The sequence below is a fragment of the Anomaloglossus baeobatrachus genome, chromosome 8 (assembly GCF_048569485.1).
Source record: "Anomaloglossus baeobatrachus isolate aAnoBae1 chromosome 8, aAnoBae1.hap1, whole genome shotgun sequence".
NCBI classification, from domain to species: domain Eukaryota; kingdom Metazoa; phylum Chordata; class Amphibia; order Anura; family Aromobatidae; genus Anomaloglossus; species Anomaloglossus baeobatrachus.
Genome location: NC_134360.1, coordinates 78,441,676 through 78,456,543, shown reverse-complemented (window position 1 = coordinate 78,456,543; position 14,868 = coordinate 78,441,676). Strand labels below are relative to the sequence as shown.

Genomic DNA, 14,868 nt, shown 5'->3' with positions numbered 1-14,868 from the left:
GGTGAAATGCAGTAAGGAATTCCCTGAGCTTAGGCACACAGAGGCTGTTATCTGAAGCTGTATACAGCATTTCCATGGACCTGACTGTTACCTATGGCTCTGAGCCCGAGGAAATGAGCCCTGAAAAGGGCTGAAATAAACTACTGTCCTTAATCTGTAGAGCGCTGTGTGTATAGCGTACACAGCCGGAGCAGCGACAGGAGCTGTATGAGTGGTGACTGTCACCTACACGCAGAAAGCATATAATGGCGCCGTGAGGGAAAATGGCCGTATTTGTAATGCAAGGACATGTGACATGGACAGCCTATGACACATGCCCTTGCTTGTCTGGCAAAAAAGACCACTTAGCTGTGTGTGTGTCTGGGATTGGTTGACATGCTGGTCCGCCCCACTGCACGCACGCTTAGGGGAAAAAAAAAAAAAAATGGCGATCGCCATTATCCCAGCAGCACTGATCTAAACGCGCCGTCCCCGCACACTATACGCTGGAATAAGATAGTAGTGTCAATCACAGAGTGACTCACACTATTACAGTGACAAGCCAGCTAGTAACTAGCTAGGCTTTTTGCTGATCGAACCGTTCTCGAACGTAACTCGAGCTATCGAGCTTTTAGCATAAAGCTCGCGTTCGAGTTCGATGTCGAGCACCCCCCAAAATCACTCGAACATGAAATTGGCGAACCTCGAACATCGCTCAACTCTACTGGTGAGGTGTTGTGATCCAGACTTACTGATGATTGTAGTACTTTATTGCTGTGAGCGGTTGTGGCGTTAACCCTTGTTGTACTCTAGTTGCTGCCTTACTTCTCCTGTGTTTCTCCTTAGTATCTTACTGTTGTTCCTGTGAGTCTTCAGTGTCTCTGAGTTTTGTTTTTTCCCTGTCTGTCTTTAGTTTCATTAACACCAGCTATAGCTAGTCTATCCTGGTCTGGTGAGGTGTTGTGATCCAGACTTAAGGCCGCTTTACACGCTACAACATCGCTATAGCGATGTCGTTGGGGTCACGGAATTTGTGACCCACATCTGGCCGCGCTAGCGATGTTGTTGCGTGTGACACCTGTGAGCGATTTTGAATCGTCGCAAAAATGTTCAAAATCGCTAAACGGCAACATGCCCCCCTATTCCCAATTATCGTTGCTGCTGCAGGTACGATGTTGTTCATCGTTCCTGCGGCAGCACACATCGCTATGTGTAACACCGCAGGAACGAGGAACCTCACCTTAACCTGCGGCCGCCGGCAATGTGGAAGGAAGGAGGTGGGCGGGATGTTAAGTCCTGGTCATCTCCGCCTTTCCACTTCTATTGGGCGGCCGCTTAGTGACGTCGCTGTGACGCCGAATGAACCACCCCCTTAGAAAGGAGGCGGTTCGCCGGTCACAGCGACGTCGCAAGGCAGGTAAGTAGTGTGACGGGTCCGCGCGATTTTGTGCGCCATGAGCAGCGATTTGCCTGTGACGCACAAACGATGGGGTGGGTACGCACGCTAGCGATCTCGCTAGCGAGATCGCAGCGTGTAGAGCGGCCTTTACTGATGATTGTAGCTCCTTCCTTCCCTGGTTGTGGGGGAGAGGGAACAGATTAGTTCTCATCAGGCATCTCTACCATTAGGGGTAACCCTGAGGTTAGGGATAGCCTAGGGTTCCCTAGCATGAGGGATAATATAGGAGCCCCCTGTCCCTTTCTATCCTACAGTCACATTTTGACAGTTTGGATTTTGTTAATTGTTAAAAGTAACACTTCAGTTTTTTAAAACTACATTTTTACTTTACAGCATTTTTGTCACAAATGATAGGTGTGGAGGTATTAATCTGTGTTTTCTTTGTGTTTAGGCTCATGGTGTGCTTAACGTACGATTGTCTAATTGGAAAGAACAGATTGATGCAAGCAGAGCTCAGGTGGGTTTAGCTCATCAGAATTTTAAATCTGGTCGGTAAATAACTAGCCCAAGGGATTCAATAAATATGGTCCTATTACAGGAAGCAACACTCATTGTTTAAAAAGTGGATCTGCCACCAAATTTCACAATACAAACTACATATATTATTAGTAATGATGAACGAATAGTAACTATTGTGTGTCAAGAAAGGATTCACGACCTTTGACGTAAACTTATGTCAATGCGATCATGCTGGCACAGGAACTGTGCCTTGCCCGATCATCGCCTGGAGTTCAGCATGAGTGATAGCAGAGCTCTGGCTGTTACAGCCAGGGACAGTGTTCCTTCCACCTTTAGCTGTTTAACCCCCTAAATCAATAGCGATCACTGTATTTAGGAGGCTAGGAGGAGTTTGTTCCCTCACCCACATGATCAGAACCCCTGCCAAGTGATCACAAAGGCCTGATCATTGCCATGGCAACCCAGGTCTATCAGCTATGGTGGCCTGTTAGACCATGCCGGGGTGTTTATTCAGAGTAACTCTGACTGGTCTAATACATTGCAATGTATTTGTATTGCAATGTGTTACTGTGGCGCCCCTGACCTGGTCAGGCACCACTGAGTACTGCACCCATGCTGGGGACAGTACAATACAGGTAATCCAGAAGGCTGACCGAGGTGTGACTACACAGGCGCATAGTGATCAGGTCTCACACATGTACCTTTGGGAGGACCCCTGGGGATCCCAGGAGGGGGCAAAGCCTTCACCTCCACTGGAATAGTGGAGGGGGCCAAAAGCCTCCATCTCCACTCAAGGGGTGTGGTAAGAGAGCCTGGTTGCTAGGTGGCGTAGGCAAGAACAGGAGAGGAGGAGCAGTGAGCCGGTTTAGGGCAGAGTCCAGGGAGCTCCGAGTGGAGCAGACCCCTACCCCTGGGCTGTTGCAGTCTGACAGCGCCCGCGCAGTGGCTACCGACGGGGGAGAACGGTCACCTAGGAGTGCTACCCGAAACCCATCTCCAGCTAAAGAGAGAGCACGGCGTGGGAAGTAAGGAGACTGCTAGGGAGTACCAGGCCCAAACGGGCGGCAGATCCCGGAGCGGGGATAGATCCACCTTTCCTTGCTAAACCTGCCGGTGTGGGGCCCTCAAAGCCCACACCACAACACCACAAAAGCCGCAGCCACGTAGCCACAGTTAGGGCCCATAGTTCACAGGAGGCAAGCAGCTGGAGTGATCTGGTCCAGGCGACAAGCAAACGGCAAACGAAGGGGAGAGAGGCTTCAGCAACTTCCCTGGGTGACCCCCATAGGGACTAAAAGTCGGGGTTACCCCAAACCACTAAGGGCTAAGGAAGGCGAGTCGGTAGTCACCATCATAAGTCAGCCTGAAGGATACCTGGTTCCAGCCTGGTTCATCCCAGCTACGCCCGGGTTACTCACCCTGCCATCAACTGTGAGTAAAACCCCTGAAAGACATCCTGCTTGTGTGGGGTTATTCTGCGCCTTGTGGTTCTACCCGCCTACACAGGGCCCTGGGGCTTGCCTCACTCTCAGGAGGCTACTACACCCTACTGCACCCACCATCAGCCCCAGGCATCCCTTAATCTGCAGTGGCGGTCCCCACTGACCGCAATTCTGAGAGTGGCGTCACGAAAAATAGAAGATTTCCTACCTGTGACAGGATCCAGCCGAGTGGAGTCCCTGAAGGTAATGCACCGACACAACACCTGTGGGGCTTCACATCTGGCGTCACGAACAGGATAAGGACTAGACCTGTCCAGACAGGTGACCATGTGCCTGGGCGGTCCGCTTGGAAAATTGGAAGCGCCGCCATATTGCCACCATGAAAAGCGCGCTGAAAAACAACAGCAGCCCGCGCTGGGAGAAGTTACCGCCCACGAAGAGGTGTGGCTACCCAGAGATCCCCTGCAGAGTTCTGACCTCGCTTGTGAAGAGAGCGGAAGCGTCCAGAGACGGCGGAACGGAAAAGAAGCCAGCAGCTTGTTGTTAGAGAAAATGGCGTCTGAATGCAGAGACCCAGAGCCAGGCTCCGCTGCCTGGTGGTGTCGGGAGCTTGCCGAGTTCTGCGAACAACTGGAAGCCAGGATCGGAAGGCAGATCAGAGAGGGACGTGCGGAGTTCCTGGGAATGACCGCGGCGGTTCAGGCCTATGAAGAGAGAGCCGCGCGCCGAGTGCCAGACCGGACGGTGACGACTCAGACCCCGATGCTGCCAACGATGGGTGAGTCCAGTGTTGCCCCTGCCAGCGCGAGTGCCCCGATCCCTGCTGCCATGCCCGCGGTCCCTGAAGAGGCGTCCGGCGCGGCGACGCTGAAGCAGGCCGCAGCCACGCCAGGTGCAGCCCGTCAAGCCCAGGCCGCCGCAGCGATGCCCTGCTCGGCCCACCGAGAGCCGGTCCCCGCAGCGATGCCCAGTCCGGCCCGCAAAGATCCGGCTGCCACCGCGACCCTCATCCGCGCCGCAGGTGTGACGCTGACCCAGGCCGCCGCCATGCTAGGCCCGGCCCGCCGAGACCCCACCGCAGCAGCAACGCTCGTCCGCGCCGCAAGTGAGGTGCTGAACCAGGCCGCAGCCACGCCAGGTGCGGCCCGCCAAGCCCAGATCGCTGCAGCGACGCCCAGCCCAGCCTGCAAAGATCCCATCGCAGCTGCGACGCCAATCCAGGCCGCGACAGCGACGCCGATCCAGGCCGCCGCAGCGATGCCCTGCCCGGCCCGCCAAGAACCGGCCATAGTAGCGATGCCCGCTAAGCCGCCAGCTGCAACAGCGACGCTGATCCAGGCCGCCGCCATACAGGGCGCGGCCCGCCAAGACCAGGCCGCCGCCATGCCAGGCGCGGCCCGCCAAGACAAGACAGACGTACCATTGTTTACCCCGGCCTGCAAGGCCAGAGCAGACACCGCTCCCCAGTCTAAAGAAGTCCCTGCTAGGACGTCACTGGTAGGTGAGGACCCCGCATACTGGCAGCTGAAGGCTGACCTGGAGGCCAAGTTCCCACAGGAGATCGTGGACCGGTACATGCTACCTCCGCATACCCCCAAGAGGATTCCGGCAACCCCTGCAGCAACCACGCCAAAGAGTCCCCCGCCTGGGCCTGCTGATGAAAGTCCATCCCCAGCACTGCCACCAAAGGAGTGCTCAGAAGAACTAAGGGGGAGGGGAGGCCAGGAAGCTGAGGAGCTGACTCAGGAGCCACCAGCAGTGGATCCATACCCAGAGCCGGAGATGTTGCCATACTCCCGCTGGGATGAGGAAGACCTAACACCGTCTGCTGAAGAAGATCTGCCCAAAAGCCTCACCTGGGAGCTTGTAAGCTGTACCTCGCAGAATCCAGTCCGCAAGACACGGCGCCGTAACAGAACCCAGTCTTTCCCTGCACCGCAGTCCCCAGAGCAGAGAGATGAAATAACGGCCAGAGACCTAGAGGAGAAACGGTTCCTGAGAAGAGCCAAAGCCCAGGTCAGAGGACCCCTTTGTCGAGGAGTAGTGGAAGATTTTAGCCTAAAATCAGGATACGGCTTCATCGTAGCACCTGGTATGAAAGAAGGCATTTTTGTCAACAGAAGAGACGTTAGAGCCCATTTGCCCAGAGGACATCCTGGAAGAAACCTACGGATGGGAGACTCAGTGGAGTTTACAATGCATCAAGGAGAAAGAGGCTGGTATGCACTAGATGTTACACCATGTCCTAAAGAAAAAGAAACAGACAAAGAACCCACTGATGAGACCACCACGGATGATGAAAAAGATCGAGAAACCAACAGGTGCCGCAGCCCTACAGGCCCAAGCCCTGGTATGGAGGAGTAGAGGAAAGTAAAGAAAGAAGTACAACAAGTTACTGTTTTGACCAGTTTGAAGTTTTTTTTTTTTTGCAACGTTTATAAGTTTAAGCAATGTGCCCACATAAACTAATGTGAGAAATGAACCTTAAGGCTATGAACTGGCTATAGCCACAAACTCTCGCAGTGTAAATAGTTACACCAGAGGGTACCACCACCAGGGCCAGCCTGTTTAGGGGCCTGGCTCGCCTGCAACCAGGGAGCACGTCCGTTATGGGGCCTTGGCTTACCTGCAACCAGAGAGCATGCCTGTTTATGGGGCCTGGCTCTCCACCACAAAGAGGGTACCTGGTCAGCACCAACTGTGGAGGCCGCCTCTACATCCTGCCAGAAGAGGCTGAAGGCGCGGATCCACCAGGCCAGGTATACCCTGAAACCACCAGCCCATGAAAGCCGCCTCTACATCCTGCCAGAAGTGGCTGAAGGCGCGGCCAACGTGAAAGGGTTTGGGTGGGTTAACGGACTTGTGGGTGGAGGGTGGTGATGTATGGTACCTGGTGGTTTTAAAAATGTTTTACATGTTTTAATGTTTTATGCATTTTAAAATGTTGTCTTGCAGCCCGAGGACGTGCTGGTGATAACTAAGGGGGAATGTGGCGCCCCTGACCTGGTCAGGCACCACTGAGTACTGCACCCATGCTGGGGACAGTACAATACAGGTAATCCAGAAGGCTGACCGAGGTGTGACTACACAGGCGCATAGTGATCAGGTCTCACACATGTACCTTTGGGAGGACCCCTGGGGATCCCAGGAGGGGGCAAAGCCTTCACCTCCACTGGAATAGTGGAGGGGGCCAAAAGCCTCCATCTCCACTCAAGGGGTGTGGTAAGAGAGCCTGGTTGCTAGGTGGCGTAGGCAAGAACAGGAGAGGAGGAGCAGTGAGCCGGTTTAGGGCAGAGTCCAGGGAGCTCCGAGTGGAGCAGACCCCTACCCCTGGGCTGTTGCAGTCTGACAGCGCCCGCGCAGTGGCTACCGACGGGGGAGAACGGTCACCTAGGAGTGCTACCCGAAACCCATCTCCAGCTAAAGAGAGAGCACGGCGTGGGAAGTAAGGAGACTGCTAGGGAGTACCAGGCCCAAACGGGCGGCAGATCCCGGAGCGGGGATAGATCCACCTTTCCTTGCTAAACCTGCCGGTGTGGGGCCCTCAAAGCCCACACCACAACACCACAAAAGCCGCAGCCACGTAGCCACAGTTAGGGCCCATAGTTCACAGGAGGCAAGCAGCTGGAGTGATCTGGTCCAGGCGACAAGCAAATGGCAAACGAAGGGGAGAGAGGCTTCAGCAACTTCCCTGGGTGACCCCCATAGGGACTAAAAGTCGGGGTTACCCCAAACCACTAAGGGCTAAGGAAGGCGAGTCGGTAGTCACCATCATAAGTCAGCCTGAAGGATACCTGGTTCCAGCCTGGTTCATCCCAGCTACGCCCGGGTTACTCACCCTGCCATCAACTGTGAGTAAAACCCCTGAAAGACATCCTGCTTGTGTGGGGTTATTCTGCGCCTTGTGGTTCTACCCGCCTACACAGGGCCCTGGGGCTTGCCTCACTCTCAGGAGGCTACTACACCCTACTGCACCCACCATCAGCCCCAGGCATCCCTTAATCTGCAGTGGCGGTCCCCACTGACCGCAATTCTGAGAGTGGCGTCACGACAAATAGAAGATTTCCTACCTGTGACAGGATCCAGCCGAGTGGAGTCCCTGAAGGTAATGCACCGACACAACACCTGTGGGGCTTCACATTACACCATTGCTTAGACTAATAAAAGTTAAAGTCCCAGACAGGGACTAAATATAAATATATGAAGATAAAGGGGAAAAAAAAAATCATCTCCTGCAAAAAACAAGCTGCCACTCATCTCCATCAGCTGAAAAATTAAAAAGCTATAGCTGTCCGAATACAACAATGCAAAAACAATTCTTTTTTTTTATAAAAATGTTAGTGTGTAAAAGCAGAAAAACATAAAAAACACAAAAGCTCTGGAAAAGCTAAATGGCTCCTTTCCTCCCCAAAAGAAATGCATTGAATTCTGAGCTCCCAAATCCAAATGTCCCCCTCCCTTTCTGAGCACCACAGTATACCTAAACCACAACTAGTGACCACATGTTTCAGTACTGCAGCAATAAGAGCACGCTTAATTTATGAGTTTGTGTCTCCAGATGCACGACCTGGGCACAATGTACTGGGCATTACAATGAACTGGGCACTACAATGGCAGATTTGCAATTTTTACTCAGCAACTTCAATTGCGTGTTTGTTTCTGGAAAACATCTATGGAGTCCAAATTGTTACTACACTTGTAGATTGATTCCCAGAGGGGTGTAATTTCCATATTCGGGTCACTTGAGGGGGGATTCTGCTCTGTATACGGAGTCCGTAAACTATTTTACAAAAATTTGTTCTCCATTAATCCAATAACACGCCTTCCCTCCCTAGTCTTGACGTGTCGCTAAGCCATACTGTACAGCCACATTCAGGCTATTGCCACTTTGAGCAGAAATAGTGTGACAAATTTTGATAATTTTTCCCATGTGAAAATCTAAAATCTGGTGATAAAACAAAATTTTTCTGATAAAAATGTAATTATACTAGTGATGAGTAAGTGTGCTCGCCACAGCTTGTTACTTGATTTGAGCCTCGAGCATATGAGTTTGAAATGCTCGAGTTTCCCTCTGACTTACATTATACTCGGGTTTTTAGTTGCGACGGAGCACCCCGATGCTTGATCGAGTAAGGAGCAGTGACGAGCTTGCTCGCCCATCATTATTCATACCCAATGGTATAAAATTCTGTGACACACTTCTGTTGTCAATATGATCACTGATAAATTCATTGAGATGTGTAATTTGTAAAATGGGGTCACTTGTGGAGGGGGGGGTGGCTGCTCTGGCTCCTTAGTGACTTTGTCAATGTGACATGCACCCACAAACCATAACTGCAAAATCTGCACTACAATATGGCGCTTCTTCCCTTCTGAGCTTTGCACTGAGCCTCGAAAGTAGTTTTTGACCACATATGGGGTATTTCCATAGTCAGGTCAAATTGCTTAACAAATTGTACTATTCATTTTCTCCTATTTCTCCTTTTGAAAATTCAAAGCTTGGGGCCAAAGCAACATTTTATTGGAAAAAAATGGTAATTTTTCATTTACCCAGCCCAATGTTAATCAATTCTGTGAGTCGCTTGAGGGTTAAAAATGCTCACTACTCCCCTAGATGATAACCTTAAGAGGTGCAGTTTCTAAAATAAGGTCACTCGTGGGGGTTTCTGCCATTTTGGCATGTCAGCGACTCAACTGTGACATGGCATCGGCAATTTATTCAATCCAAAATACATTTCAAAAATTGCACTAATGTAAAGTAGACATGTGGTAGATGTTATATATTAACTATTTTGTGTGCCATAATTCTGTGGTTTAATGGCATAAAATTTAAACGTTTGAAAATTGTGAAATCTTCAAAAATTTCGCCAAATTTCCAATTTTTTTCCCATAAATAAACGCATAAATTATCATACAAAATTAGCACTAACATAAAGTAAAATGTGTAATGAAAACACAATCTCAGAGTAATCGGGATCAGTTGAAGTGTTCTAGAGTCATTATCTCATAAAGTGACACTGGTCAGAATGGTAAAATTTGGCCTTGTAAGGCTGGTGAAAATAGACTGGGTGGTGAAGGGGTTAAAGGATTTTTCTCATGTAAGTTAATTGTTTTACTTAACTAGTTAACATGAAAACAAGCAAGTTTGCAATTGGTATCCATGGATCTCAGCCACTAGTGACTGCCCATACCATAGAGGAGTGTGTGCAATCGTTACTTTTCAGGAGAATAGTTAGCGCCTAACATGGAAGTCATCACTCTCCAGCCCATTCAGTTCTATATAGCAATTAGCTGCTCACCTTCCTCACACTTCCGATGAGTCACTCTTATTAATCCTGTAGAATCTTTATGCCCAGCACCTACCATCACAACTCTCACTTTTCTGAGCTGTGTGTTTGTTCAATTGCCCTGTCATCTCTTTGTAAATGCAGTGGCAACTGTGTAGACACTGAACAAACCACTGATAGTAGAATGTGTTACAGTAGAACATGCGCTGAGCTTTATAGTTCTACTAATACTACAGCTCTGCTACTCACCAGAACTGTCACTTAAAGAGGAGAGTCTTCCCCGCCAGAAACCAGGAAGTGAGGAGACTACTGAGTTGTGAGTGCTCAAGAGAGAACATGAAAATGTCACTTCAAAATACTCATTTAATAATGTATGCAGATTGTGTTGTGAAATCTGGTGACAGATTCCATTTAATAGGCTTTAAGTTAGTAACCTTGTGAATTGTATCTAAAAGTGAAAGGGAACCTGTCAGGTGCAATATGCACCCAGAACAACAAGCAGTTCTGGGTGTATATTGATAATCCCTGCCTAACTGTCCCTGTATCTAGTAGGATAGATAAAGGGATCTTTAGAAAAAGTATTTCTAAAGATCCTTTATGATATGCTAATGAACAAATGGACAAGTTGAAAGGTATTATTTCCCCCGACTAGTCCGCCCTCTCAGCATGTTAGCATGCTCACAGGGGCATACTAATATGCCATTCAATTCCCATTGCCCAGTGTCAATGGCAATGAGGCGCGTACCTGTGTCCATTGTCACCACCTCTCAGACACCAGGTTTAGGGTCAGTACGCATGATCAGAAGTCTTCCGGCCATGCGCAGTATGAAGCTGGGTGTATGCATCCCAGCTTCAAAGAGGTCTAGTGAGCATGACCAGAAGTGGAATGACTTCTGATCATGTGCATTGAGCATAAACCCGGCTCCAATGCTCCTCTGGGAAATATGCGAATTGTCTCTTCAGGGAGGAAGTAAACAAACTAGCGCCATCTATTGGAAGAAGTCCTAATTGTCAAAATTTAACGAGACTTGTCATATGACTTAGGATGTTTGCCAGATCAGAACCTCAATTTGCACACATGATATTTCGGATAGATTGCCCCTCGTCAGTGCAAAGTATGAGATCTGATCTGGCTGTATGAGAAACTATGTGAACTATGCTAAATGTGTGAAATTATGACCAATTTGCCTTTTTTCCCCAGGTTTTCTTGTGTTGTTTCAATACACACAAGGGAAATAAAAGTATATAACGAAACATACGTAACTGCAATAATTTTCTTGGAGACAATACTTCATTTCTGGAACAATTTCAAGGGTGCCAAAACTTTCTGCCATGACTGTATGCATTTACTTTTGTATGTACTATCCAAATATGTTTATTTTTATTTATGATTCAGACACCAAGATCTGTAGTTGATGTTGTATCCATGGTCCATCGACAAGAACAGAATAATACAAGAGCTCCTGTTGAGCATACTACACGAGGCTTGCGTAGGACACCATCTAATGGTAAGTCAAATATTTTCATGTCTGTCCTTATTCTCTTATTCCTGAACATATTAAAACATTTTTGTTTTTTTATTCCTTTTCTTCCAGGAACGTTAGGCAGCTCTCGCTCTCGTTCTAATTCCTTTGGCGAGGTAGCAGTAGCTGCAGTTGCAGCTGCAGCAGCGTCAAATGGTGGAAATAGGAAGGTCCAGGCCATTGTAGACCATAAACCAGGAGGAAACCCTACCATGTTGCAGTTTTCAAAAGGCAGTGTGATCACTTTACTGGTATCAGAAGCACGTAATGGTTGGCTGTATGGAAAACTGGATGCTCTCTCCACGTAAGTCAGGTTTAGGCAACATGCGTCAATATAGCCGAGTAGAGCACTTGGCTGTCAGGTTCATAAACTTGGAATGTGGTACTTCTTGGTGGGGGTTACAGCGGTGGGCTTCCTAAGAATCAGACACTTACCCTTTTTTTTTAAATTCTTTATTTAACATTTTAGAATACAACATAGATGGGTAGGGAACCATCATGACACTTTCTTACAAATTATGACAATGTGGATTCAGAAAAAAAAAATTAAGTATATTAACAACTTATAACACTGTCAGGTGGTTTCAGGAATAAAGAAAAGGGGATGTAAGAAGAAGGTGGAAGGGGATGGGGGGAGAATTATGAGGAAGAATATAGGGGTATAATACATGAGACAGTAAGATAAAAAAGGGGGAGCAACAGGAGAAAAGACAAAGAAGAAAAAAAATAAAACCTGCTAAGTTTTTGGTTTTTTTTTATCGAAATGAGACTTCTCATTGCATGCTGATCAGATGCAAATTTTCAACTAACTTCTTAGTATGATAACGATGCATTTAGCCAAACCTCACAGTCAGTTAAATCTTTTCCATGTTTGGTTTTTGGCAGTCTGATTTTTTCAAGTGTACCTGTCTGGACTGTCTCTCTGATCCATTCTTTAAATGAAGGTGGCTCTTCACTCTTCCAATGTCTTGTTATGACTATTTTAGCAGCATTAACTATTTGTGGTAACAGAGAATTTTTCCTAAGGAGTGACTTTGAGGGATCTAAGTTGAGGAGAATGAATTCGGAGGATAAGGGTATTTCCGTATTGGTCACCTTTTTAATATGGTCTCTAATTTTTTCCCAGTAATTTTGGATTTTTGAGCATTTCACCAGGATATGTGACAGGGTACCTAGTTCAGATCCACATCTCCAGCAGAGTGGGGAAATTGAGCTGTTTATTTTATTTAATATAATTGGAGTTTTATACCATCTTGAGACTATTTTGTAGTTTAATTCTTGATACCTCACCGAAGTAGTGAGGGAGTGAATGTTCCCTAGAATTATTTGGATTTCTTCTTGGAGGAATTTTGTATTTAATTCTGTTTCCCATTTGTTCAAAAAGTCTGGAACATCAACATCTTGGGATAAGTTTTTATGTATTTTGGATATTATTTTTTCATTCTTTGTTGTGTTTAGAAAGAGTTTGAGTAATGGTGGGTCCGCAGTTGAGGAAGAGATATCTGGAAGGTGTAGATTTATTGTATCTTGTAGGATCTGAATATCTACTTTCTCCAGCTTTAGTGTGGAAATAAGTGCATTAAATTTACCTTTATTCAGTGAGTCCTTTTTGTCTATTAATGACTGTATTGGCATGGTTTTATATTGATCCAGGTGGCTCAGTTTTTTCTTGAGTGATCTGTAGGTATTGGGGATTAGGTGAAGAATAGGGGTGGCTTTGCAGATCCTTGGTATCAGATTCATTTTTTATTTGTTTTATGCCAAAGTTTGAGAGTTGTTATGGTATAAGGATTTGTGATACTTTTGTATTTGAATTTGTTAAAGGAAGTAGGCCACAAGTAATGTAGAAATCCTCTATGTAAATCGCTCAATTCAAGTATCATCCAAAGTTTTGTTGATGTGTGGGACTGAAGCTCAACCACTCTTGCTATATGTGCTGCTGTCCTATATTTTTCGAAATCTGGAAGGTCAAGACCTCCTCTATGTCTCAGATTTACTAGAATTTTGTGTTTAATCCTATGACTTTTCCCTGCCCATACAAACTTTGATATTATAGCATTCATTTTTTTAAAAAATTGTTGGGAGGGTTTGTAAAAGGTAAAGAGCTTTGGGTAGAATTATCATTTTTATCAGATTAATTCTACCAAACCAGGAAATCGGGGCGTCTTTCCATGACATCAGGGAAGATTCTACTGCCTTTAGTAAAGGCATAAAGTTGAGTTTGTAAAGGTGATTGGAAGAATTACTGAGCTTTGTACCTAAATAGGTGATGGAGGAACATTCTTTAAAGGGAGAGAGAGTAGACAGCTTTTCTTTGTTTTCAGATTATAATAGGATATACATTATATTGGACTTAGAGAAATTTATTTTAAAGTTAGAAATTGTGTTAAAGAGACGCAGTTCTGATAGCAATTCTTGTATAGAGTCATTTGGGTTTACCAAAAAGAATAGAATCTCATCTGCAGAAGCAGCGCATTTATGTTCAATTGTGCCAGTCTTCAGTCCTTTGATTTTGGGGGATTGTCTCATTTTTTGTAAAAGGGTTTCCAGTGTAAGGATGACTAGAAGGGGGGGGACAATTGGCAGTCCTGCCTCGTACCATTCTGTATATCAAAGCTGGGGGACAGTATATTATTCACTTTGACTCTGGCTGAGACTTACCCTTTTTTAAAGCTGGCCATACACAAACCGCTGACAGCTTTTTTTATCAGGTAAAATTTAGGATCCTGCTGCACTCTTGTAACTCCATGTTTCTTGTTACTGACTCTCTAAACGGTCGCTTAACTCAGGAACAGAAAACAGGCATTGGGTATTTCCAAAACTTTCTTTATTGCATCTTAATTGAAAATTTTTAAACGTGACATGTTAAATTCCATCCACAAATGGCTTTTCTCAAGCTAACATTAAAGAGAGAAATAAGTCACCAGGTTTTTGCTACCCCATCTCAGAGCAGCATGATGTCCTAGAGGCAGACTGCAGATATGCCCATAACCCTAAACCATGAGCTAGCCTCCTTTACGTGACCCCAAAGAAAACACAACAGGAGACCATATTCTTGTTGGATGGGGACATACACAGCTTTATTTTACTTTCATCTCCATGAAAGCTCAAACTCTACTTTAAAACAGTAAAAACAGTAAAACACTGTCTCCGGCACAGTAGGCACGCCCATCTCCAGTAGGACAAGTCAGCCCCCGGGTCTGTACTCTCCATCTTTTTCTTGGACCCCCAGCTGTGACTTGCACTCTAGATAAAAGAGAACATATTACAAAAGTTTTCAATAGAGGGAGGGCGGGAAGCTCGGTCAGCGGATGCTGGTTAAGAGGAAGCGGGAACATGCATCCCAGCCATATAAAAGGCCAGGCGCAACCATCCTATAAAAACCACTTAGGGGAGAAGGCAAGGGGCACAGAATAAACCAATAAAGGGGGAGGCATATAAACCACAAAACCCCCATAACTCGGACCATGGCTCTGCAATCTTACGCCCTTTCCCCCACGGACCACCTCATTATTCTATAGCCCTTTTATTAAGGGAAAAAAAACAAGGGAGAGAGTAATAACAACCTGAAGCAAAAACCTAGAAATTTGCAGTCTGGGACCACTTCCCTACTGCAGTTCTACCAGTTCTATGAATGCTGAGCTCTGTATAACCTCGCCTCCAACACTAATTGGTAGCTTTTTGTGTACATTCTGCATAGGCAGAAAACAATTGTCTTG

At 46.8% G+C, this 14,868-nt stretch overlaps 1 protein-coding gene across 1 annotated transcript in view; it reads left to right on the top strand.

The window, feature by feature from the left end:
- Window positions 1-14,868, top strand: part of BAIAP2L2 (BAR/IMD domain containing adaptor protein 2 like 2) — a 125,155-nt gene that overhangs the window by 98,307 nt on the left and 11,980 nt on the right. The window contains exons 8-10 of the mRNA XM_075320865.1: window positions 1,830-1,895; window positions 11,023-11,134; window positions 11,222-11,453. Of these exons, the coding sequence (XP_075176980.1) occupies window positions 1,830-1,895; window positions 11,023-11,134; window positions 11,222-11,453 (410 nt within the window). The remainder of the gene's footprint in view (window positions 1-1,829; window positions 1,896-11,022; window positions 11,135-11,221; window positions 11,454-14,868) is intronic.